This window comes from Ahaetulla prasina, chromosome 14, assembly GCF_028640845.1.
Source record: "Ahaetulla prasina isolate Xishuangbanna chromosome 14, ASM2864084v1, whole genome shotgun sequence".
Taxonomy (NCBI): Eukaryota; Metazoa; Chordata; class Lepidosauria; order Squamata; family Colubridae; genus Ahaetulla; species Ahaetulla prasina.
The window spans coordinates 22,923,243-22,947,981 of NC_080552.1; the positions used below are offsets into that span (position 1 = coordinate 22,923,243).

Genomic DNA, 24,739 nt, shown 5'->3' on the forward strand with positions numbered 1-24,739 from the left:
TTACATCGTGGCGACCAAAACTGGATGCAATATTCCAAGTGTGGCCTTACCAAGGCATTATAAAGTGGTACTAGCACTTCACGTGATCTTGATTCTATCCCTCTGTTTATGCAGCCCAGAACTGTGTTGGCTTTTTTACAGCTGCTGCACACTGCTGGCTCATATCTAGATGGTTATCCACTAGGACTCCAAGATCCCTCTCACAGGTACTACTATTGAGCAAGGTACCACATATACGGTACTGGTGCATTTTGTTTTTGGCCTAAATGTAGAACCTTACTTTTTCACTGTTGAATTTCATTTTGTTAGATAGCGCCCAATGTTCAAGTCTGTCAAGATCTTTCTGTAACTTGAGCCTATCTTCTGGAGTGTTGGCTATTCCTGCCAGCTTGGTGTCATCTGCAAATTTGATGAGTTCCCCATCTATCCCCTCGTCCAGGTCATTGATGAAGATGTTGAAGAGTACTGGGCCTAAAACAGAGCCTTGGGGTACTCCACTGCATACTTCCCTCCATGTGGATGTAGTTCCGTTGAGGACTACACGTTGAGTGCGGTTGGTCAGCCAGTTCTGAATCCATCTGGTGGTGGTGCTGTCTAACCCACATTTTCTACTTTATCTAGTAGTAGGTTATGGTCTACTTTATCAAATGCTTTACTGAAGTCCAAGTAAATTATATCAACAGCATTCCTCTGGTCTACTAATTTTGTCATTTTGTCAAAGAATGCGATAAGATTAGTCTGGCATGATCTGTTTTTGACAAACCCATGTTGGCTTTTGGTTATTACTTTGTTTGCTTCTAGGTGTTCGGTGATTCGTTGCTTGATTATCTTTTCCAGAATCTTCCCCGGTATTGAGGTCAGACTGATAGGTCTGTAGTTTCCTGGATCTGTTTTTTTTCCCTTTTTTGAAGATGGGAACTACATCAGCTCTTTTCCAGTCCTCTGGCAGCTCCCCTGTGCTCCAGGATCTTTGAAAGATATAGTTCACGTCTGCCAGTTCCTTCAGAACCTTGGGGTGTAATCCATCCAGTCCTGGTGATTTGAACTCGTCTAGGGTAGATAGGTGTTCACTTACCTATCTTCCCTATTTTAACTTGTGTTTCTAATCTAATTTTTGTGATGCTGTTTTTGATAGGTTGGATTGTTTTTTCCTTTGGTGTAAAGACAGATGCAAAATATGAGTTAAGTAGATCTGCTTTCTCCCTGTTGCTTGTCATCTTCTTGCCACTTTCTCCCAGCAATGGGCCAATTGTTTCCTCGACTTTTTTCTTGTTTTTAACATGTTGGAAGAAGCTTTTTATTATTTTTACTTTTGTCGCTAGCCTTTGTTCATTGTGAGCCTTAGCTTTCCTCACTTCATCTTTACAGGCTCGGGCTGTTGCTGATATTCTGCCTTAGTTATTTGCCCCTCTTTCCACTTTTTATATTTGTCCTTTTGTCTTTCAATTTGTCAGATAGTTCTTTATGCATCCATGCTGGTTTCTTTTGTGATCTACTATTTTCTTCTTCATTGGTATTGTGTTAGACTGTGCTTTTATAATCTCACTTTTCAAAATTTCCCAAGCTTCTTGAGTTGTTTTCCCCCTGAGGATTCTCATCCATTGAATCCTTCTCAAGATCTCTCTAAGTTTATTGAAATTAGCTCTCTTAAAGTCCAAGACTCTAGTTTGACTTTGTTCTACTACTTGTATTTGTAATGTTGAATTCCAATATTGCGTGGTCACTTGCCCCAAGGTTCCTGTAGCTTCAACACCTTCTATCATTTCATCTCTGTTAGTGAGAATTAAGTCCAATATGGCTGATCCTTGTCGCCTTCTCTATTTTTGGGAAACAAAGTTGTCTGCTAGGTTTGTTAGAAACCTGTTGGATCTTCCGCTTGGTGTAGAGTTTGTCTCCCAGTTGATGTCAGGGTAGTTAAAATCTCCCATTACTACTGTGATGTGCTTCCTACATGCCTTAGTTAGCTGACTAGCAAAAAGTTCATCTACTTCCTCTGTTTGGTTGGGTGGCCTATAGTATAGACCTATGGCAATATCGTTTTTCACCCCTTTTATATTGACTCAAATACATTCAAGATGATTTTCATCATTGTTGTGCTCTATTTCTGTAGAGATGTAGTTATTTCTTATATATAGTGCAACTCCACCTCCTCTTTTATTTGGTCTATTTCTTTTAAATAATTTATATCCCTCTAGCTGTATGTTCCATTTGTCAGTTTCATCCCACCAAGTTTCCGTAATGGCAACAATATCATATCTACCCTCATTTACTTGGATTTCTAATTCACCCTGTTTATTCCTCATACTCTGTGCATTGGTGTATAGACATTTGAGTCCATTTGGATTGATCTTGTGTTTACTGTCTACATAACCTGTGTTGACTGCCCCTACTTTCATGCCACCTGTTGGTTTAGTGCACATGGTATGTTTCTCTCCAAACATAATATGTTTGGAGAGCCCTGATTTAGAACTTAGGATCAGCGCCAGATAGAAGAGAGAACTTCATCCTTGGTTAAACAGAAATGTGGATTAGCTAACATTACTGGACAAGGTTTGGCAAATACTCCCTCGTTGTTCCATGAACACTAGAGGCGTATCATCTAAAGCTTGAGAGTCTGGTTCCAATAGAAGCACAAGGGCAGACTTTAAGCAGCCAGAGAAGATGGAAGGTCTCAGCCTGAATGACTGGACAAAATTTGTGGCAGGTTGGGAAGTCCAAAGCTGGCTAGATATTCAAGGTCAAGGAGGCAAACAGGCCCTGACCAGTTAGCTTAGTCTTGTCCACCCAGACCAGCGGAGGTCCTGCAAGAATCATTCCCTCAAGCTCATCTAAAGATGCTGATGGGGTTGAACCTGGTTCCTTCTGCACGGAGAGTAGTTGTCCTACCAATGAGCTACCTAGAAACCAACCAGAAGACAGAATCATAGCCATACATGTCCCAATGCACCAATGTTCTAGGACGGGTGTCGGCAACCCGTGGCTCCAGAGCCACATGCGGCTCTTTCGTCCCCCTGCTGTGGCTCCCTATCGGCTGAACCTACCACTGGGTGGTCCCACCCCTTGCCCTCCCCTTCTAGTCACTCCTCACCTGGCCTGAGAGAGATAGACAGAGAAAGAGAAGAGACAGAAAGAGAGAGAGAGAGAGACAGAGAGAGACCTGTTTCCCACAGAAAACATTGGGAGCCACATACCTGGGTAGGCGTGGCTGGGGGTGTGTCATGTGACTGGGTGGGAGTGAGTGACCTTGAGTTGGCCACACCCACCCAGGTTTTGTGGCTCCCGGTGTTTTCTTTTCTGTGGGAAACGGGTCCAAATGGCTCTTTGAGCGCTTAAGGTTTCAGGCCCCTGTTCTAGGAGAAAGAGATTTTGCTACTAAGGAGGGATGAAGCCCTGTCAGATGTCCTAGGCCCAAATTAAATTTTCCTTAATGATATAGATTATGAATCTTTTAAACAATGCAGATGCTTTTATAGCATTTTAAGGCGGCAAATGTTTATTTTTGTCCTCCAGAAGAGCAATCTTGAATACACTTTGGTGTGAGAAACCAAAGTGCTCCGTTCTTCAGATCTCAGTTCCCTCCCCACCTCTCGAGCGGAGGATGACTTTTCCTCCAGCCCCCGTGCTCAGACGTGTTTGTGCACAAATGCTCCATCCGTCCACCCACGCAGTGCCCACTCCGACCCTTGGACACCCAGCAGCTGCTCCTGCACCTTCTGGAACTATTTATAAGATGCGCAAATCATATTTGGCTAGCTCTGCTAAACCCAAGCTGGGACATGACCACTGAAATAAAGACAAGGACAGAGAAAGCTCCAACAGCATTCTTCAAACCGCAAAAGGTCTTGTGCAGTCACGACATAAGCCTAAGATTGAAAAATGAGGCTTGTCAGATTTTACATCTTTTCTATCCTGCTCTACGGAGTGGAGAGTTGGTCTCGGACAGAAAGCCCCTTGAAGAGACTAGAAGCATTTGAAATGGGGATTTACAGGCGGCTGTTACATATAAGCTGGGTTGACAAAATCAGAAATGAGGAGGGGATCAGCCGGCTGGGAAATCATCAAAACTATTAAAAAGCGAAAGTCAGAATATTTTGGACATGGGGTGCGACACCTGGAAAAATATGGCATTCTTCACTCAATCCCCCAGGGAAAGATTGAAGGCAAAGGAGGTCCAGTCAGAAGAACATTGTGGCTTCAAAATCTAAGGGACCGGTTTGGACAAAACTCAGCAGCCCTTTTTCATGTGGCTGTTGATGAAAATAGGATCGGCAACATGATCGCCAATGGATATGGCAGAAGGAGAAGGAGAAGAAGAGGAGGAGGAAGAAGAGGAAGAAGAAGAGGAGGAGGAAGAAGAAGGAGAAGGAGAAGGAGAGGAAAAGGAAGAAGAAGAAGATAATCTCAAGGAACCGGCCATCTCTTGGCGTTGATCTCCGTTCAAGAGTCGAGTTAGAGACTGCATGCAGGAAGCCTCTTCAGCGAAACAGAAATATGTTCAGCTTGAAACAGAGGGTCATAGAACAGAGGTGCTCCATGCACGTCCCTCTTTCAGAGATGGAAAGGAAAAAACAGCCCTCGACTTACGGCCACAATTGAGCCCAAAATTTCCATCGCTAAGTGAGACAGTTTCTAAGTGAGTTTTGCCTGGTTTTATGACGTTTCTCGACCACTCTTCTTAAGTGAATCACTGCAGTCATTAAGTTAGTCACACGGTTGTTAAGTGAATCTGGCTTCCCCATGGGCTTCGGTCATCGGACGGTCACCAAAGGGGATCCCCTTTGGGACATTGTAACAGTCATAAATATGAGTCAGTTGTCTGAATGTCTGAATCTGGATCACGTGACCCTGGGGACGCCGCAACGGTCATAAGTGTGAAAAACGGTCATAAGCCGCTTTTCCCCAGTGGCGCTGTAACCTCAAACAGCCACTGAATGATAGTAAAACGAGGATACTTGTGTTCTGAGCCCTGCAAATGTTACGGTCAGCTAGATTTCCAGTCATGCGAAAAATATCACGGTGGCTGGTATGAGAACTTCGTCCTCCAGCCGAGCATTTCTGAATTTGCCCTCCAGCTCTGTCTGCCTTTCATTCCTTTGCTTAAAGCCGGCAAGATTTATCCACAAAACTTCAGAAGCTTCCAAAAAAACAAAGGTCTGGAGAGAGGGAGGAACAACTGAAAGGCCTTGAAAATCTTCCCACCTAAGATGCACCTAAGATGCTGATTATTCTTACTGCAATAACATTATTTGGCTGGATTACACAATGGTCTAGAGAGAGAGAGGAAAGGTGGCATAACATAATAATGGAGTTAGAAGGGACCTTGGAGGTCTTCTAGTCCAGCCCCTGCCCAAGCAGGAGACCCTATTTCATTCCAGACAAATAATTGCCCAGTCTCTTCTTGAAAACTTCCAGTGTTGGAGCATTTATAACTTCTGGAGGCAAGTTGTTCCTTTGATTAATTGTTCTCACTGTCAGGAAATTTCTCCTTAGTTCCAGGTTGCTTCTCTCCTTGATTAGTTTCCACCCGTTGCTTCTTGTCCTGCCTTCTGGTATTTTGGAAAATAAGTTGATCACCCCCCACCTCTGCTTTGTGGCTGCCCCTCAGATACTGGAATACTGTTACCATGTCACCCCTAGTCTTTTTTTGCATTAAACTTGTCCCACCTTAAATTTGTCCTGCCTTGCTCCACCGCGTTCTTTTGCTCAGCTTTTCAAAAGTCTCAAAAGTTTGGTGAAAAGTAGTCACAATAACAGAATAATAAACTTGGAAAGGACTTTTGGAGGTCTTCTAGTCCAGCCCCCTGCTCAAGCGGGAAGGCCCATACCATTTCAAACAAAACATTTGTCCAGTTATTCTACTTAAAAGCAAGACGCTCCAGATAGCGGCTGTTCCAGTTAAGGGTTCTAGAACACGCATCGAAAAAACTCCATGCGCCTTCCTAATTGCCCTTCTCTCGCCGCGGGGCTTCCATCACGTTCCCCAATGGAAACACCACATCAGGCAGCCTAATCCAGCGCTTGTCAGTAACCCAAGTTAAACCTTAACGGGGCAAACCACGAATAAAGCGATCGATTCCCTCGGGCGTTCCGCGCATACTTGGCCCTTCCTTCCGATGACAGCTCTCTTGGCCAAACCCTCCGTAAAAATTACACTTTGTTTGCACCCTCAGTCTTTAAAGAATGAAAAACGAAAGAAGAAGAAGAAGAAGAAGAAGGCGCATTGAAAACATTTTGGGGGGTTACATAACAACAAAAGTGACGAGCTGTTTGATTTCCGGCGTTGACCCCCAAGATTAAAATAAAATAAACTTACCAAGAACAAGGATTGAACTCTTAACACCGGGTGGTTTTCTTGCTCTGCCTTTGGGGCCGAATCAGCTCCTCCAGTGCATTTCTGCAGCCATTTTAGCATTCAGCACATCAGCAACTGCGAATTTTTTCCAGGCAATAAAATCCCCCACATCTCCCTTCCTTCATCTCTTCAATAGTGGTTTCTCTTGTTTTGTTTTGGGTTTTTTTTCCCCTTCCTCCCCAGCTCTAAACCGGATTTCATTTCCTCCTTCCCTCCCCAATCCTTTTGTTTTTATTTATTTAATAATAATTATTATTATTTTTTAAAGCTTGCTCCCAAAAAGTAGGGTCAGGTCAGGAAGGCATCCGGAGAGGTCTCCACTTGGGCAGGTTCCTGCTTCCAAAACAATTCTTTCATTGCTTTCAAAAAAAAAGAAAGACCCAAAAAAAAGGAGAAGGAAGGAAGGAAGGAAGGGAGTTTTGCCGGACGGGGAGTTCAGCAAGGCTGTTCCTCTTACCAAACCTTCAGTCAAGCGAAAATAAAATGTTGAAAAGGGGGGGGGTGCGGAGGTAGGAAAACCAGAGGTGGGGGAGAGAAAATCTTTGCAGCTCAGGCAAAAAGCACCTAGTTTATCGGAGTTTCAACTTTTCCTGGAGAGGAGAAAGTGGGAAGCCAAGCCAAGGGAAAACTGGTGGAGAATGGAGAAGTGGCGGAGGGGGGGTGTCCTCCCCCACCCGGGCCCCTCGCCCGACTGGTTTTATTGATTTCAGTCACTGGAGGCTGGGTCAGCTCTCGGAAGAAATACTGGCTTTCATTAAAGAAACCAGCGCAGTCCCACTGCCGAGCGCCTTGGCAGGCAGCCGCCTCCCTGTGGTCCTCCTCCTCCTCCTCCTCCTCCTGCTGTCCTTGGCAAGAGAGGTGGCATTCCTCTTCCCTTCCCCATCCCAGGGCTCAGAAGAACCCTCATGGCCTCGGCTGGTTTTCCAAAGCCTTCTAAGCTTTCACTCCACCCTCCACCCGCAACCCTGGAAATGCCTCTGCAAAGCCACGCATCCTCCTTAGGATCCCCAGGGTGACAAGCCACAAGACGGTTGCGCCACCAGGAGCAGCCAAGCACGTAGTGTGTGTGTATATCCCCCCCCCAACACACACACCGCACTTCCCTATTCAAACCCGGATGCTGGGATCTGAGAGCTGTGTGCTGAATGAAAGCAGGGAGAGTTGGGTTAAGAGCGGCCAGGCGGGGCACCTCGCCAGCTCTTGGCTTAGCCTCCTTCTGCGGTCCAGAGGAGGGGAACTTCTGCAGATGTTCAGATGGAACAGCATCGCTAGGCTTCAGGATTGCATAACTGAGAAGAAGGCACCTCAAGGTTCACGAGTTAAATGTAGAGACCGCCGGGCTGAATCATCCCAGCCAATTCTTTCTTGGTGGCAGGAAGAAGCAGATGACAAGGAACACGTCCCGTTAAGGCAGTTGAAACAATGGAGGGCATCCTTCTAATCCTCCTCCTCCTCCTGCAAACTCCACTCTCATCTGTCACTGATGCTGTTACCTACTTGGATCATGAAATGTCTGCAAAAAAACCCCACCAAGCTCCAAAGACCCCATAATAATAATAATAATAATAATAATAATAATAATAATAATAATAATAATAATAATAATAATAATAATAATAATAATAATAATAATAATAATATCTGTGATACGAAGTCCAGCATAATTATCTCGTTTGCTGTATATACTGGCATTTTGTGTAAATAATAATAATAATATTATTATATTATTATATAATATAACTGTACATTGGATGAATTATTTGATAAGATTGTAAAAATAAAACTTTTTTATAAAAATAATAATAATAATAATAATAATATATAATTATAATTATAATTATATATATATATATTATAAAATAATAATAATAATAATAATAATTATCCTCTTCTTCTTCTCCTCTTCTTCTTCTCTTCTTTTTCTTCTTCTCTTCTTCTTCTCTTCTTCTCCTCCTCTTCTTCTCTTCTTTTCTTCTTCTTCTCCACTTCTTTGCTTCTTCTTCTCTTCCTCCTCCTCCTCTTCTTTTCTTCTTCTTCTCCTCCCCCTCCTCCCTATCCACCTATCCTACTCCTCCTTCTCAGAAGCTGGATCCAGGGATTCCCATAGAGAAATAAATACCACATTACCACAAAACTTTTAACTTTCTCTCCTGACCTTTCCCCATAAATAATTTTTAAAAAAGGAATTATCAGTGGGTGGGTATCATGCCTTGTTAAAGGGACTTCAGATTTATTAAATCCCCAGCAAAGGAAGGATAATCAGCCCCCCCACCCTTTTTTTAAACATTTATCGGAGAATCCAGGAAACTGCCATTTCTCCTGTGTTTCCATTGTATCAGACTTGAAGCCAACTGCTCCCTGTGTGTTTCTCCCTCTTTCCAGGATATCTGCTTAACTCATTTTAATGAATATTCAGTGCACAGAACCCACAATTGATCGAGCTCCAGTTTTACCAATCTAAAATCACAGCGTGATTCCAGTGTCTCTGTAACATAAGCTTTCTTTATGTCCGTTTCTGTAATTCTTCTCTTATTTTTTCCTCCTCGAAATACATCAGCGATGGTCTTGCTATGTAAAACTACAAGCCGCAAATTCGAAATAATATTCCCGATCTCTCTTGTCTTTTGGGCCCAAAAAGGTCCCATTGTTTTTGTTTTTGTTTTCTTTGCCATGTACTTTGAGAGCCAGGAAAATCTATCTGAGATATATATATATATATGTAGGTCTTTGGTCATTCGGGTTTTCTCCCGCGTAAAATTGGAAGTGTCTTGGCGACGTTTCGACGAAGTCTAATTCGTCATCTTCAGGCTTCAGCTTTGTGCTTCTGGGAGCTGAAGCCTGAAGATGACGAATGAGACTTCGTCGAAACGTCGCCAAGACACTTCCAATTTTACGCGGGAGAAAACCCGAATAACCAAAGACCTACATACAAACACCCGCGAAAACCTCAGAAAACATACACACACACACACACACACACACACACACACACAGTGGTGGGATTCAGCCAGTTCGCACCCCTTCTGGAGAACCAGTTGTTAACTTTCTGAGCAGTTTGGTGAACTGGTTGTTGGAAGGAATCATTAGGGCAGAGAACCGGTTGTTCAATTCTTTGAATCCCACCACTGTATGTATGTATGTGTGTGTGTGTGTGTGTGTGTATATATATATATACACACACACACACACACACACACACACACACACAGAGTATATTAATATAAACAAATGGTTAGATGGGCCTAGACATTGGCATTTGTACGTAGATCTTTTTAACATTTATATTCTATTGTCTTTTACTGATCGAGGTGAAATGTTAGCATAGATTGCTTTGTCCGTGAGCAGAGAAGAGTAGAACAACTTTATTGTCACTTTGGATGTACGCTAATCGGCATACATTAGAATGAAATTTCCTTGCATGCATGTAGAATACAATAGAATAGAATAGAATAGAATTTTTTATTGGCCAAGTGTGAATTTGTCTTGGTGCATACGCTCTCAGTGCACATAAAAGAAAAGATAGGTTCATCAAAACACTTCATGATAGTCATAGGGTACAAATAAGCAATCGGGAAACAATATCAATATAAATCGTAAGGAAAGAAGCAACAAAGTTACAGTCATGCAGTCATAAGTGGGAGGAGATGGGTGATGGGAAACGATGAGAAGATTAATAGTAGTGCAGATTCAGTAACTAGTTTGACAGTGTTGAGGGAATTATTTGTTTAGCAGAGTGATGGCCTTCGGGAAAAAACTGTTCTTGTGTCTAGTTGCTCTGGTGTGCAGTGCTCTATAGCGTCGTTTTGAGGGTAGGAGTTGAAACGGTTTAATTTACCATCAAGTCAAATATGAATAAAGCCAACCATTGCCTCAATAGACAATCCAAGGAGGTTCACAAACTTCTGTTCAGATGCTCCTTCTCTCACGAGTGGGCCGTCTGTAATGGACCTGTGGATTATGAGCTGTGGATTAAGGTTGTCCTCTTGCTTCCCAGGTGAGAAAACAAGAGGAAGAGGAGAAAGAAGAAGAACTTTCTCCAGAGGAGAAGAGGGTATTGGAACGAAAGCTGAAGAAGGAGCGTAACAAAGCACAAAAGAAACTAATGCGGGAAGCAACGGTCGGGGCCAGGAAGAACCAGCCTCAGAAGCCATCGGGATCAGAGCTGGCACTGAACTATTTAACTACGTAAGTTTGACCCTTTTTGTGAAGTTCTCTCCTGGGCAATGAGTAGAAATATCATTGGGTGGCATTTACAACAATTTCCCACCTTCACGTGTTTCTTGATTAAATGTCTGCAGAGATTCTCCATCCTCCAGGTCACGGTTGTCTGTAAGGTGTTTTTTTTCAAAAGACAACTGGTCTTCCTTGGTTGTTTTTTTTTCTTGAAGAAGCTTCTTGGATGAGAAGCAAAACACCTTCAAAGAAAAAACAGAAAGTCCAGTTGCCTCTTGGAAAAGCATCTATTGGACAACCATGACCTGGATGATGGAGAACCTTCGTAGCCACCTTTAGCAATGTTTCTTAGTTGTTCCGCCACATGGCACATTAAGGAGAACAAACTTATAGAAGAGAAAATCAGTCTGAGGCCCTCTTAAGTCCATGTCACTGGACCTGGTCTGTCTACTCACCCTAGTTTCCATGGCTTCTACTTTATTTATTTCTAACCCATCCCTTTTCCACCCTAACACTCAACAAATAAGGTCTTATTTTAGACTCCACAAGACTAATATGTGATCAAAGACAGGTCAAGATTTAAGCCACATCTCTCCATAAGGTAGATTTATAACGCAGTGCCCCAGTTTCCATAATTTCCTATCTTCAGCAGTTCTTAGAACCAAAATTTCGACTTCTAGGAACGAGGACTTCGTCTACTATTCCATCTGGCTGGAAGAAATTAATTGTGTTCCCGCCTGAGAGACGCAGGATTCGAGCTGCCCAGAGCAAGAGAGAAAGCAGAACACAAATTGTGCTTCTACGACACAATTTCGGGAGCAGCTGGAATCCTCGGCTGTTTTGAAGGGATGTGCGGTTATCTGTCATGGGCTGATAGCTACTCCGGAAGGTCTGTTAGCGATTATCGCAAGACGAGCTTTCTGGTTTGAAAAACAAATGCATAAATTCCAGGCTCCCTTTTTGCACTGAGCAATTGCAGGAGACAAATATACAATATTTATGAACCGAGTGGATATTGATGTTTGCTTTATTTCCCTTGATTTTTGGCTGCCCAGCAAACCGAAAGCAAGGAGAGATATTCCTTGAATTACAACCACAGCGGGAAGCAAAATTTCCACTGCTAAGCAAGGCGGTTCTTGACTGAGTCACGCCCAGTTTTACGACACTGTTTTTTGCCGGGGTTCTTAAGCGAACCGTTGTTAAATGAATCAGGCAGCCGTTAAGAGAATACAGGGAGTCCTCGACTTACAACCACAAGGGAGCCCAGAATTTCGGTTGTTAAGCAAGACCTTTGACCCATTTTGCGACCTTTCTTGTCACCCTTGTTAAGTGAATCACGGCCGTTGTTAAGTGAGCAACGCAGTTGTTAAGTGAATCCAGCTTCCCCCATGGACTTTGCTCGTTGGAAGGTCGCATGACCCAAGAACGCTGCAACCGTCATAAGTCGGAACCGGTTGCAGATCGTCAGAATTTTGACTACGTGACCCTGGGGATGCTGCAGAGGTCGTAAGTGTGACAAACAGTCGTAAGACACATTTTTTCAGTGCCATCGTAACTTCGAACGGTCGCTAAACGAACTCTTGTTTCGTTCTTCTTACTACATCCCATCCCCTCTCCCCCCATTTCCACTTCAATTCGTTTCCTCTCTTGATGGCCTCGTATAGAAGACCTCCAAGGTCCCTTCCAACTCTGTTATTATGTTACGTTATTTTTGTTTGTTCTCTAATCCAGATGTGGCTCTTCCTATCTTGTCTTGCGTTGTGTCTTTCCGTGGCTCTTTGCGCCCCTCGTTGCTTTTGTACCGATTGTGAGGTTAGTGTCCATGTTTTGCCGGCAAGGGTTAGAGCAGGGGTCTCCAGCTTTGGCGACTTTAAGCCTGGAGGAGTTCAACGCTGGCTGGGGAATTCCGGGAGTTGAAGTCCTCCAGACTTAAAGTTGCCAAGGTTGGAGACCCCCGGTTAGAGCATATGGCCAATACATGTTTGAACATTTGAAGACCGGAAACCGGGTCTGATGATGGCGGTGGCAGGAAGAAGCACCACAACCGCTATTCAGCTGACGAGGAAATGGGAGATACGGCAATCCCGTTAAAAATAAACACGGAGGGTGAAAACAGCACTGCCAACAAACAATATTTAAAACCCCGAATGAACAAATCAATGGCACCAGAAGCACCTTAAAATTCATCGGATTGGCGCCAGATGTGTTTTCGTGGTGGGGAAAACTGGGGGAAATAAAATAGGCTTCCCCACATCCATAGGGCCTCTGTGGCTCAGACTGGTAAGACAGTCTGTTATTAACACAGCTGCCTGCAATTACTGCAGGTTCTAGTCCCACCAGGCCCAAGGTTGACTCAGCCTTCCATCCTTTATAAGGTAGGTAAAATGAGGACCCAGATTGTTGGGGGCAATAAGTTGACTTTGTATATAAATATACAAATAGGATGAAGACTATTGCTAACATAGTGTAAGCCGCCCTGAGTCTTCGGAGAAGGGCGGGATATAAATGCAAATAAAAAAAAAAAAAGCCGCCAGTCATGGTGGGATGGGTGGCTTCTGGTTTTGAAGATCTGTTCTCTTTCACAGGAGTTCTCGATCATCTGATAGCCTGAGCGGGATAGAAATTCCTTCTAGCCATCTTCTCCCCCTTGCTGTCTCCTTCCTGCGCAGTGCGATGCGATGCAGGGTTTGTTCAGGGGAGTTTCCGTGCAACTTGTTTTGAGTTATGAGCTCGCCATCAGAGACCGAAAAGAAAAGAAAAAGGATGGAATGCGACCAAACCATGGAGGAGGGGAAGATATTTTCAACCCCATGTTAAAGAAGAAGAAAAAACGAGGCAGCTATTTATTATAATTAAAGAGGAATTTGTTGTAAAGGAGGATTCGGGAACCCTTCCAGTTAAGATGACTTCAAAGAGTTGCTCATTATACGGCAGCATCCACTGGTGTTCATTAACAGTGTGCTATGGAAGCGTAGGAGATGCCTTCAGAGATGCTGGAAATGCTACATCCAGTTTTGGTCACCACGTTATTTTAAAAAAAAAAGTTGAGACTTTGGTAAAAGTGCAGAGAAGAGCAATTAAGAGGATTGAAGGCCTGGAGACTAAAACATAGGACGAACGGTTGCAGGATTTGGGTATGGCCAGTCTAGAGAAAAGAAGGACTGGGGGGGACATGATAGCAGCCTTCCAGTATTTGAGGGGCTGCCCCAGGGGTGAAATGCTCCTGGTTTGGACCAGATCGCTTGATCCAGTAGCGGTGGCGGCAGGTGGTTCGGAGAACCGGTAGCAAAAATCCCTGCCCCCCTCCATGCCCAGCTGAGCCGCTCGATCATCAGAGGGTTGTTTTTTTTTACTTTTAAAAGCATTTTTTCTACAATCTCTTCGGCTGAAGAGGTTGTAGAAAAAAATGCTGTTAAAAGGCTCCTCTGGTGATCCCAGCTGAGTTGCCTGATCATCAGAGGCTTTTAAAAGCACTTTTTTATAACCTCTTCGACTGAAGAGGTTATAGAAAAAATGCTTTTAAAAGTAAAGGAAAAGAAATTGGCCACGCCCACCCAGTCACATTACCCCGACCACTACCAAGCCAAGCCCACAGAACCGGTAGTAAGAAATTTTACATTTCACCCCTGGGCTGCCCCAAAGAAGAGGGGGGGTCAACCCATTCTCCAAAGCCCCTGAGGGTAGAACAAGAAGCAATGGGTGGAAACTCATCAAGGAGAGAAGCAACCTGGAACGAAGGCGAAACTTCTTAACAGTGAGAAGAATTAACCAGTGGAACAGCTTGCAACCAGAAGTTGGAGGCTTTTAAGAAGAGGCCGGACAGGCACTTGTCTGAAAGAGTACAGGGTCTCCTGCTCAAACAGGGGATTGGACTAGAAGACTTCCAAGGTCCTTTCCCGCTCTACTCTGATTGATTGATTGATTGATTGATTGATTGATTGATTGATGCTTTTGGTGGCCAGGTTAAATTTTACCACATCATCTACAAAACTTTGGTAGCCATACCCTGCACTCAACACCAAGTCTTTGAAGACCTACTGTAGTAGGCTCTGTCCTCATGTGGAGAGGTCTTCTTCTAGGTCTGATACCAAGCTGGGTTTCCCCTCCTTTAAGGTCCTCCTCAAAGGTCCATCTCATTGGGGTCTGTTGGGTCAATGGAGGTTGACACCAAGCAGCACCATCTCCTAGCATGCAATTCGCACATTTCATTGGTCGATCCCCTCAGTTAGTTGACGAACAGTGTGGATGAAGAAGCTGCCCCAGAACAGTTGAGCAGATCATTATAATCCAGGGAGATCTACGGGGTCACGGAGGGTGGCCATCACCCCAGAGTTTGAAGCCTTGCCTGTTTTTAGTGAATGTCACAACCGGGGCTAATGCACTGGAAGAAGTGACTTACGACCATTTTTCACACTTATGACCATTGCAGCATCCCTATGGCCACATGATTTACATTCTGATGATTGGCAAGCGACTCATATTTATGTGTTCATGTGATCTCATTTTGCGACCGTCTGACACGCAAAGTCAGTGGGGAAGCCGGAGCGACTTTAACGCCCGCCTGACTAACTTAACAAGTGCAGTGATTCACTTAACCAGCGTGGCGGGAAAAGTCATAACACGGGACAAAATTCACTTGACACATTTCTGACTTAGCAACATAAATTCTAGGCCCAGTTGTGGTCGTAAGTCGAGGACTACCTGCCCTGAATTTCGCCTTTCGGTGGCTTCCGAGGACTCTGAGCAGGCTAGTGTGGGAATATGAGTTAAAATGCCTCTGTTGAAAGTATCTTTATTTTAATTTTTTTTCCGCCCAGTGTCTTGCTGTTTTGAATTATTGTTGTTTATTTACACGCTTGAGTCATGGAAATTTATTTCGGTGTTATTCGACTATATTTATATACAAAGTCATATTTTTCAAACACGGCAAGGGTTTAGATGACAAGTCCAAAGGACCCACATTGTAAGAGATCTGGATTTCATTATGTAACACCCAGCGAGTTCTCAGCAGGTAGATCCAACAATTCGTGCCTATCAAGATTTTTAAATCCCCGTTGTGGTTCGTCTTTTTTTCTCTGCTGCCGAGGACTTCATATTTTCCAGCTCTGCTGATGTTTCTTAATTCAAAATAGTCACTGGGGAGTTTCAGATAAAAAGTTTCAATCTCCTCTATTTGAGCATTCCAAAATAAATAAATAAATACCTCCTAGATTCAAGAGAGCTTCTATTCTGCCGTAGGACATTGAAATACGAGTAAAACTGGCTTGTCAAAACCACGATTGCAGGATCACAATTCAACTCACGACCAAATAATTCTTGTCAATTATTTGCAAACCTTTGGGTGAATTTTGAAGTTTTCAGTTTCGTGAAAACATATAAAGGTCACACCAAGGCAACTGAGCGCAGTGGTTCTCTACTTATAACACTTGGTTTAGTGACCTTTCAAAGTTACAACGGCACTGAAAAATGTGACTTCTGACCGTTTTCCGCACTTCTGACCGTGGCAGAATCTCCAAAATTAAAATGCTTGGCAACTGGCATGTACTTATGACGGGTTGCCGTGTCCTGGGGTCACGTGATCCCCTTTTGCGACCTTCTGACAAGCAAAGTCCAGGGGGAAGCCAGATTCACTTAACAACCGTGTCACTTACTCAACAGCTGCAGTGATTCACTTAACGACAGTGGCAAGATAAGGCCATAAAGCAGGTCAAAACTCACTTAACAACTGTCCTGCTTAGCAACCAAAGTTTTGGACTCATAAAATGGGACAAAAATTCACATAACCAATGCCTCACTTAACAACAGAAATTTTGGGGGCTTAATTGCGGTCGTAAGTCGAGGACTTACCTGTATTGCCAGAACACAACCTATAAATGTGACTTAAGTACAAGCAGTCCCCTGGTGAAGAAAATTCACTTTAAAACATTTTATTCGACTGCCATTTTCTCCTTTCCTGACATTAAATTTTCGAGTTCAGTCGGGATTTCCAGGAAGGAGTCAGACAGAGAAACCTGAGCGGTCCACTCCGAATTTTGACACCCACCCACCCCGGTCACGGTCCTTTATTTGCGCCAAAGGAAACGGCCACGTCAGGATGGTTCGCCTCAGCATTAGACCAGGTTTATGGCCTCTGTTATATTTTGTCAGGGAATGTTTATGGTTAAAAAGAGACTTGGACCAGGATAAAAAATATAAAAAAGGAAATGTTTGCTTTGCTGTACGTTTGTTGTAAACATCGTGAGTCCAAATAAATCAAGACATTTTTGAAATGTTTAAGATCACGCTGGGATGACTCGCTCGGCTCTGAGACCCTCTTTTGCAAGGAAGAGAAAAAAATATTGTGATGCTTCTGAGGAAACTTCAGGGAGAAATATCGGGTGGGATGTACTGTGGCAAACTGGGAATTCTGTTGTAAAACAACAACAACAAAAAATATCTTATTATCAGACTCCATATAGTAATAATAATAATAATAATAACAGAGTTGGAAGGGACCTTGGAGGTCTTCTAGTCCAACCCCCTGCCCAGGCAGGAAACCCTACACCACTTCAGACAAATGGTTCTCCAGTCTCTTCTTAAAAACTTCCATGCTTGGAGCACCCCATGGTTCTTAAGTGAATCTGTCTCCCCCATTGACTTTGCTTATCAGTTCACTAAAGGGGATCGTGTGACCCCAGGACATTGCAACCGTCATAAGTACATGCCAGTTGCCAAGTGCTTGAATTTTGATCGCGAGACTCTGGGGAATGCTGCAACGGTCATAAGGGTGGAACCCGGTCGTAAGTCGCTTTTTTCAGCTCTGTTGTAACTTTGAACGGTCATTAAATGAACGATTGTCATTTGAGGATTGACTGTATTGTAATGTTGCACTGAAAAGCTCGGATATCCCCGTGGAAATGAGGAAAATGAGAAATATTGTGCTTTTTTTCCCTTTCCCTTCCCCTGAAGTTGATAACGTATCGCCTGCCGGATGAAAACATACAAATAAAACAAGATTGGGCCACCCTGTTTGTCATCGATTCTGCCTGTCCGAGCTGAGCTTTTCCTGCCAAAATTGGAGGCCTCCTTTCCCTTCCCTGCCACCCCCCAAGAAGTTCATCGAGGGAGGGAAATGTGATAAGTTATATTTCCCTTCGCTTCATCCTCCAGGATCTCAAGCCGGACCAGAATGAAGTGTAAAATAGCACAGACATCTGGACACAAACAGGGGGGACAGCTGCGTTGTGTGATGGTTTACACAGGAAACTCTGTTGGTTTGACTCTAATCGTTGGACAATCCTCCTCCTCCTCCAATTAGCGTAAGGATGTCCACAGGGTATGGTCAAAAAACTCCAAAAAGTAACTACGATATGGCATGATGGTAGCTCCACCATTTTTTAGATGGCAAGACAAGAAACAATGGTTGGAAATTAACCAAGGAGAGAAACAACCTGGAACTAAAGAGATATTCCCTAACGGTGAGAGCAATGAATCCATGGAACAGCTTGCCTTCAGAAGTTGTGCGTGCTCCACATCACTGGAGGCTTTCAAAACAAGACTGGACAACCATTTATCTGAAATAGTATAGGGTCTCCTGTTCAAGCAGGGGGTTAGAAGGCCTCCAAGGTCCCTTTCAACTCAGTTCTATGTCCTATATGTCTGTTGTAGAGCTTCCATCCCATCGTTGGGCCACCATCTTGCCTGTTTTGGACATAGACAGCTCTGCAGTAAAGTAATACTCAACTCTTATGGGACCGATCCATCTTAAGGATGGCCCATCCATCTCTCTTCCCTTTTAATTTGCTATGTGCTGCTTGGATTCTGTCTGTATTGGCTTCTGGTTCATTGGTGCGGTTGGTGTCTACCTTGATTTCTAGGTTGGCTTGATCCAATGGGCTCTGTATTTCTAATAAAAGAGTACCATTTTACAAGGAGAAACCTTTGTGAGATTAATCAAAGAGGCAATAGTCCTTTTTTAATAAAAAAAAAACAATCCAAAGGTTCAATGATATAAGGGAAGTAATTTTCTTGTTTACACACTTGCAACAAGCTGCGTTAGATTTTATGTCACATTCTTCGGTTACAAATTTTGGCTTGGGGAGCAGTTTTGTGTTTGCACAAAGAAAGCCAGCAACTCTTTCTCTACACTTTAGATTTAGAAGCAAGGTATTTTGGAAAACATTTGCAAAAATTGTTGATGGTTGATTGGACTGTTCTAAGAAGCTTTGATTCCAATAAGCTTCAATTACTCCTAAAAACTGCAGTGCAGATCCAACACAAATTTCATCAGACCCTCTAAGTTTGGATATTACAAATTGTTGGCCATGACCAAGCCTGTTTCATAAGCACGAGTGATTTGAGACATGCAAAACAACTCTTAAGGTCAACACATCATAGTTTACCAGTATGTCCAAACCTGGTCTAAATATTCCATCAGAAACAATTATAATCCAGGTTTGTTTAATCAGAGTTGCGGGCCATGAAAAAGCTGGCTCCATAATCTCAGTGTTTCTAAGCACTCAATACTGTGCCAACGAGAATCGCTGAATCTGCCTGAATAAGTAGAACAGAATAACAACAGAGTTTGAAGGGATCTTGGAGGTCTTCTAGTCTAGTCTTCTAGTCCAGGAGCCAATGGTGGATTTCCTTCTAAAATTGTTCTTTCTTTAGGATGATATAAATGCATCCCTGTAATCTTAATTTCCTTCTGGACAGCTTTGGAAACCCAAAGTAAAATGGACTTATTTGAAGTAGGCAGATTGGGAACGAAATGGAACAGGGGTCTCCAACCTTGGTCCCTTTAAGACTTGTGGACTTCAACTCCCAGCCAGCTTTGCTGGAAATTGAAGTCCACAAGTCTTAAAGGGACCAAGGTTGGAGACCCCTGAAATGGAAGGTTTAAAGCAGTTTTTGTAAAATAAAAGGTCCCATCACAAAGACTCTAGAACAGTGTTTCCCAACTGTAAAGCATTTTAAGATGTGTGGACTTCAACTCCCAGAATACCCCAGCCATCCTATCTTTCTTTTTGCATGTTCTGCTCAATACTTTTTTTTTCCGGGCGGATCAGGAGCTGAAGAACAATCTGGATACCTTTGAAAGTGGAGATTTGGGGTGTTGGTGATGGTTATTAAATTCCCTCCTCCTGCTTTCTCTTTCTGGCTTTGTTGCAGCTGGTCTGAGAGTCCCCAAGCCTGGAAATTTCAGAAGACACGGCAGACATGGCTTCTTCTGCACATGTATGACAAAGACCAGGTAGGTCCCCCCCCCCCGCTCCCATCCCCAAATAGGAGGTTCAGCCACGCAGCCCTGCTACAAAGTCCGGTTAACTCTACGATTTGCCCATCTAAGGGTTTTCCAGAGGGAGATGCCTCAAGCTGACTTCCCCTGCTTTCCTTGCTCTTGTGTAAGCAGCTGTGGTCTAGGTACCCAACCTGGTCAGGGATGGAGGGGGAGACCCTCCTAAGAGGTGGATCACCCAGTGAATAGTGATCTATCGTTTCTGCCCATTCTACACCATCCAGTAGAGTCAACCTGTACTGGATTAGATCCCCAAAACGAGCCCTTCAGAGCTGGCCCCGACCCCATCCCTTGGGGTGCACCAGAGGGCACCCCTTATGAGAATGATGGGTTCATCAGAACGTGGGTTATTTTTCCAGGTTCAGTTTTTTTTCACATTGTGCAGGCTGCGTGGTTTTCATTGTTTTGTTCCTCAGTGTTTCTCAACCTCATTTGCTTTAAAATGTGTGAACGTCAACTCTCAAGCGTTCTGGGAGTTGAAGTCCACACATTTTAAAGCAAATGAGCTTGAGAAAGGATGGCTTGTTAAATGAATTAAATGCAGATGCAGCCTGAGCCAAAAGCTGGATTTTCTTCATCCATACCGAACAGAACCATCCTCCAAAGCAGGGGTCTCCAACCTTGGCAACTTTAAGACTTGTGGACTTCAACTCCCAGAGTTCCCAGAGCAAAGCTGGCTGAGGAATTCTGGGAGTTTGAAGTCCACCAGTCTTAAAGTTGTCAAGGTTGGAAACCCCTGCTCCAAAGGATAGGATAAGAAAGGAAAAGCTTCTTCTCTTCAGAAAACGGTTGCCACTTCGATGTCCATCTCTCCAGGTTGCCTGGGTCTTCTCTCAACGCCACGGCTCCACTTAATTGTGGCTGGCTAAAAACACCTCGCTCTCCCTCCCTTCTCCCTCTTACAGGTCCCCGATCAATACTTCTCCATTTTGCTGCGGTATCTGGAAGGACTTCAAGGCCATGCCCGAGACACAACGGTGCAGAAAGCAGAAGCTCTGATGAAGGAGTACGATCAATCTGACATGGAAGACCATCTCCTGGAAGAGAAATGTGACCGTATCCGCAAAGTTTTGCAGTTGCTCTCCTGACTTTCAGTTTCTTAGATCCTTCGACCGGCATGAAGTTACAAGAACTGGATATAAATTTTTAGCTGTTCTTTAAATTTCAAACTCTTGGCCACAAACCTGGTGTTGCTTGGACGTCTCTTCCAGGGTTGCCGAGGAAGTGGAAGAAATAACTAAAAATCAAAATCAATAAACGGATCGGTATTGAAAACAATACTTGGATTCAGCTTTTCAGAATTAGCTTCCTTTCCGTCTTTTCTTTGGTAACCGTTACAGCTGTCGAACTTCTAGTAGAGGTTTCTCTCCAGCTTCTCAAATGGACCAGAGACCAGATTGATGTTCCTCAACCTGGAAATTCCAGAACTTTCGTTCCATTCCATCTCAAAAGACGAGATGGGCAGGACCCAGCAGGAGCACCCACCACCCACTAGGTTCCCTGCTTATCCATTTTGTTGGCTCCCAATTAAATGGTCGCTTTGTTTAACCTAAAAAGTCCTGGGAGCTGTAACCTTTGTCTAGTCCAGGGGTCTGCAAACTTGGCTCTTTGAAGACTTGTGGACTTCAACTCCCAGAGTTCCTCAGCCAGCTTAGCTGGGAGTTGAAGTCCACAAGTCTTCAAAGAGCCAAGTTTGCAGACCCCTGGTCTAGACCACTATTGTTTATCTTGAATATTTGTTTTGTTTCTGTCAGCTGATCTGAGAGCTCACAACATTTTTGTGTTCCTTAGTACTTTGTGGTTAGCAGCAAAGTCCTTGTCCACGCACAAGGTCAAAAAGTTTTGGATGGAGCACCCACAACTTCTGGAGGCAAGCTGTTCCGCTGGTTGATTGTCCTCACTGTCAGGAAGTTTCTCCTTAGTTCCAGGTTGATTCTCTCCTTGATGAGTTTCCACCCGTTGCTTCTTGTTCTACCTTCAGGTGCTTTGGAGAATAGGTTGACCCCCCTCTTCTTTGTGGCAGCCCCTCAGATATTGGAACACCACTATCATGTCACCCCCAGTCCTTCTTTTCACTAGTCTAGACATACCCAATTCTGGCAGCCTGGATCTTCTGACTGAAAACCTACCACTTTTGATCTGCATCATACATGCAACACCCATGAAAACAGGTGTTGCACGTATGTTTATAGCTGTCAACTTCTCACCCCCGTAGATGCTGCTTGGTTAGGAGAGGAAACATTTTTTTCTAACATTTTTTTTTAATTTGCATTTATATCCCGCCCTTCTCCGAAGACTCAGGACGGCTTACACTATGTCAAGCAATAGTCTTCATCCTATTTGTATATTGATATACAAAGTCAACTTTTATTGCCCCCAACAATCTGGGTCCTCATTTTACCTACCTTATAAAGGATGGAAGGTTGAGTCAACCGTGGGCCTGGTGGGACTTGAACCTGCAGTAATTGCAAGCAGCTGTGTTAATAACAGACTGTCTTACCAGTCTGAGCCACAGAGGCCCTAACATTGTTGATGCTAGAGGGTGATTTTCCAATTGGGTAAACCTTGTTTTGTGTGGATTTTTTTCCCCTCTGTTGCACTTTTTTTCTGTTTTGAGAGGCTAGACGTCTGCAGACTGTCTTCTGGGGGAGGGAAAATGGACCCTGAGCTTTGTAATTATTCAAAGGTCGAGGTTGTTAATTAGACCATTGTCCAGCTGCTGATTCCCAGCTTCTTGCCACTTTTGACTCTTATTAAAATGAGATTTGTCTGGGGTTATAACAAGGGGGGGGTGAAATATGGAAGTCATTAGTGCTTCCAAAGAAATAATTTAAGCAACTTCATCTGGGCAGCCAGATATGTAAGCAACTCAAGATGTGTTATGTTAACACAATTCGAATGGAATTTAGTACATGAACAGGAGCCAAGACAGGATTGGGCAACGCAAAACATTTTATACACATTTGGAACAGCCCAGCAATCCGCCAATTGTAATTTACAGTTGCCTGTTTCGGTTCATCGTGGTTTTACTATCATTGCTGCCTTCTTTAATTTTTTAGGGTTGTTTTTAATTTTCTTATTACAGATGAGCTCCAAATGTCTGTTGCTAAGCAAGACGGCTGTTAAGCGAGTTTTGCCCCGTTTTACGACACTTCTTGCCACCATTGTTAAGTGAATCACTTGCAGTCATTAAGTTAGTCACATGGTTGTTAAGTGAATCTGGCTTCCCCATTGGTTTTTTGTTCATCAGAAGGTCGCAAAAGGGGATCACATGACCCCGGGACACTGCGGCCGTCATAAATACGAGTCAGTTGCCGAAGCATCCGAATTGTGATCAGCTGGCCATTGGGGATGCGGTGTTCAAGACTTTTAAATCCATGCTGGTTCCGCAGGTAGAAGAAAACAGACTCTGAGAAAAACGTCAGGGCGGTTTTTTCCCCTCTCCCTAATCGTGAGCCAGAGTTTGGGATTTGCAAGCTTCACGCGGACATAACGGTGCACTGTGGCTTTCGCAGGAAAAGAGCTTTAAAAAACAGCTTCCTTGTTGATTGGCGTATCTGTGAATGGGGTGAGATACAATAGGAGGAAAAACCTGCAGAGGCTTATCTGAGGGTCTTATCACTTTCGAATACAGGCCTTTTGTTCGAATACAATGGCGGAAATTTTGTCAGGCGGATGATTGACCAGAAAATACAGCCTGTCTGCTCCTCCCCCCCTTCTCAACTTCCTTTCTGGATCAGAATTTCCTGACAGAAATTAAAGCGAAGCCTAATTATTATGTGGAATAACGTACGTACGTGAATTAACAGGTTTTTCTTTTAAAAAAAAAGAAAAAAGAAAAGGTTACGAAATAATCTCAGGCTTCAGAGGCAAAATTGGCTTTGACCATGGTGGAGCCTGAAATAGGGTTTACGTTTCAAACTTGGGTGGCGTTTAAAGAAAAGTGGACGTGAAAAGTGACTATCGTAAGCAAGCGTGCATTGTGCATTACAGTACGGTGTTTCATTACCAAGAAAAAAAAGAAAAAAAAGAATGGTGGTACAGGAAAGGAAGGAAGGAAGGCAGGATAAGGGGATGGAAGGAAGGGAGGGAAGGTAGGTTGAGGGGAGGGAGGGAGGGAGGAGGGAAGGAAGGAAGGAAGGAAGGAAGGAAGGAAGGAAGGAAGGAAGGAAGACACCAGTAGGTTGAGGGGATGGAGGGAAGGAAGGAAGGCAGGATAAGGGGATGGAAGGAAGGAAGGGAAGGGAGGTTGAGGGGAGGAGGAGGAAGGAAGGAAGGAAGGAAGGAAGACACCAGTAGGTTGAGGGATGGAGGGAAGGAAGGCAGGATAAGGGGATGGAAGGAAGGGAGGGAAGGGAGGTTGAGGGGAGGGAGGTAGGGAGGGAGGGAGGGAAGGAAGGAAGGAAGGAAGGAAGGAAGGAAGGAAGGAAGGAAGGAAGGAAGATACCAGTAGGTTGAGGGGATGGAGGGAATGAAGGAAGGCAGGATAAGGGGATGGAAGGAAGGGAAGGTAAATTGAGTGGATGGAGGGAAGGAAGGAAGGAAGGAAGGAAGGAAGGAAGGAAGATACCAGTAGGTTGAGGGGATGGAGGGAAGGAAGGAAAGAAGGAAGGAAGATAGATTGAGGGGATGGAGGGAAGGAAGGGAGGGAGGAAAGGAAAGAAGGAAAACTGATGATTATAAATAGTGTTGTTTCATTTTTTATCTTATTTGGGCCAATTTCCAAGGAGGGCACCTACAGCTCCAAAACCCAGCTACTGGGTTTAACTGAACCTCCATAAGAAAATTAGGACTGCCTCTAGTTTTCCACAGTGACTTTACCTCTATAGGTTTGAAGACCTAGAAACTGATGTGCAAAACATCTGGAGGAGTACCAGTTGCGGGAAAGGATGGGATAAGCCACGTTGTGGGCTTTCAATGCTTTTGAAAAGAGGCCT

The 24,739-nt window shown here is 43.9% G+C and overlaps 2 protein-coding genes across 3 annotated transcripts in view; one reads left to right on the plus strand and one right to left on the minus strand.

Annotated features, from left to right (window-relative positions):
* GPR146 (G protein-coupled receptor 146) overlaps positions 1-7,401 on the minus strand; it is a 41,354-nt gene extending 33,953 nt beyond the window's left edge. Inside the window, exon 1 of one of the 2 annotated variants that reach the window (XM_058157200.1) lies at positions 6,314-7,401. The gene's annotated coding sequence lies outside the window, so the exon portion shown is untranslated. The remainder of the gene's footprint in view (positions 1-6,313) is intronic. The other variant, XM_058157204.1, reaches the window with a different exon arrangement.
* C14H7orf50 (chromosome 14 C7orf50 homolog) overlaps positions 1-21,106 on the plus strand; it is a 92,969-nt gene extending 71,863 nt beyond the window's left edge. Inside the window, exons 3-5 of the mRNA XM_058157211.1 lie at positions 10,347-10,537; positions 19,676-19,757; positions 20,708-21,106. Coding sequence (XP_058013194.1) covers positions 10,347-10,537; positions 19,676-19,757; positions 20,708-20,890 — 456 coding nt within the window. The 3' untranslated portion in view covers positions 20,891-21,106. The remainder of the gene's footprint in view (positions 1-10,346; positions 10,538-19,675; positions 19,758-20,707) is intronic.
* The last annotated feature ends 3,633 nt before the right edge of the window (positions 21,107-24,739 follow it).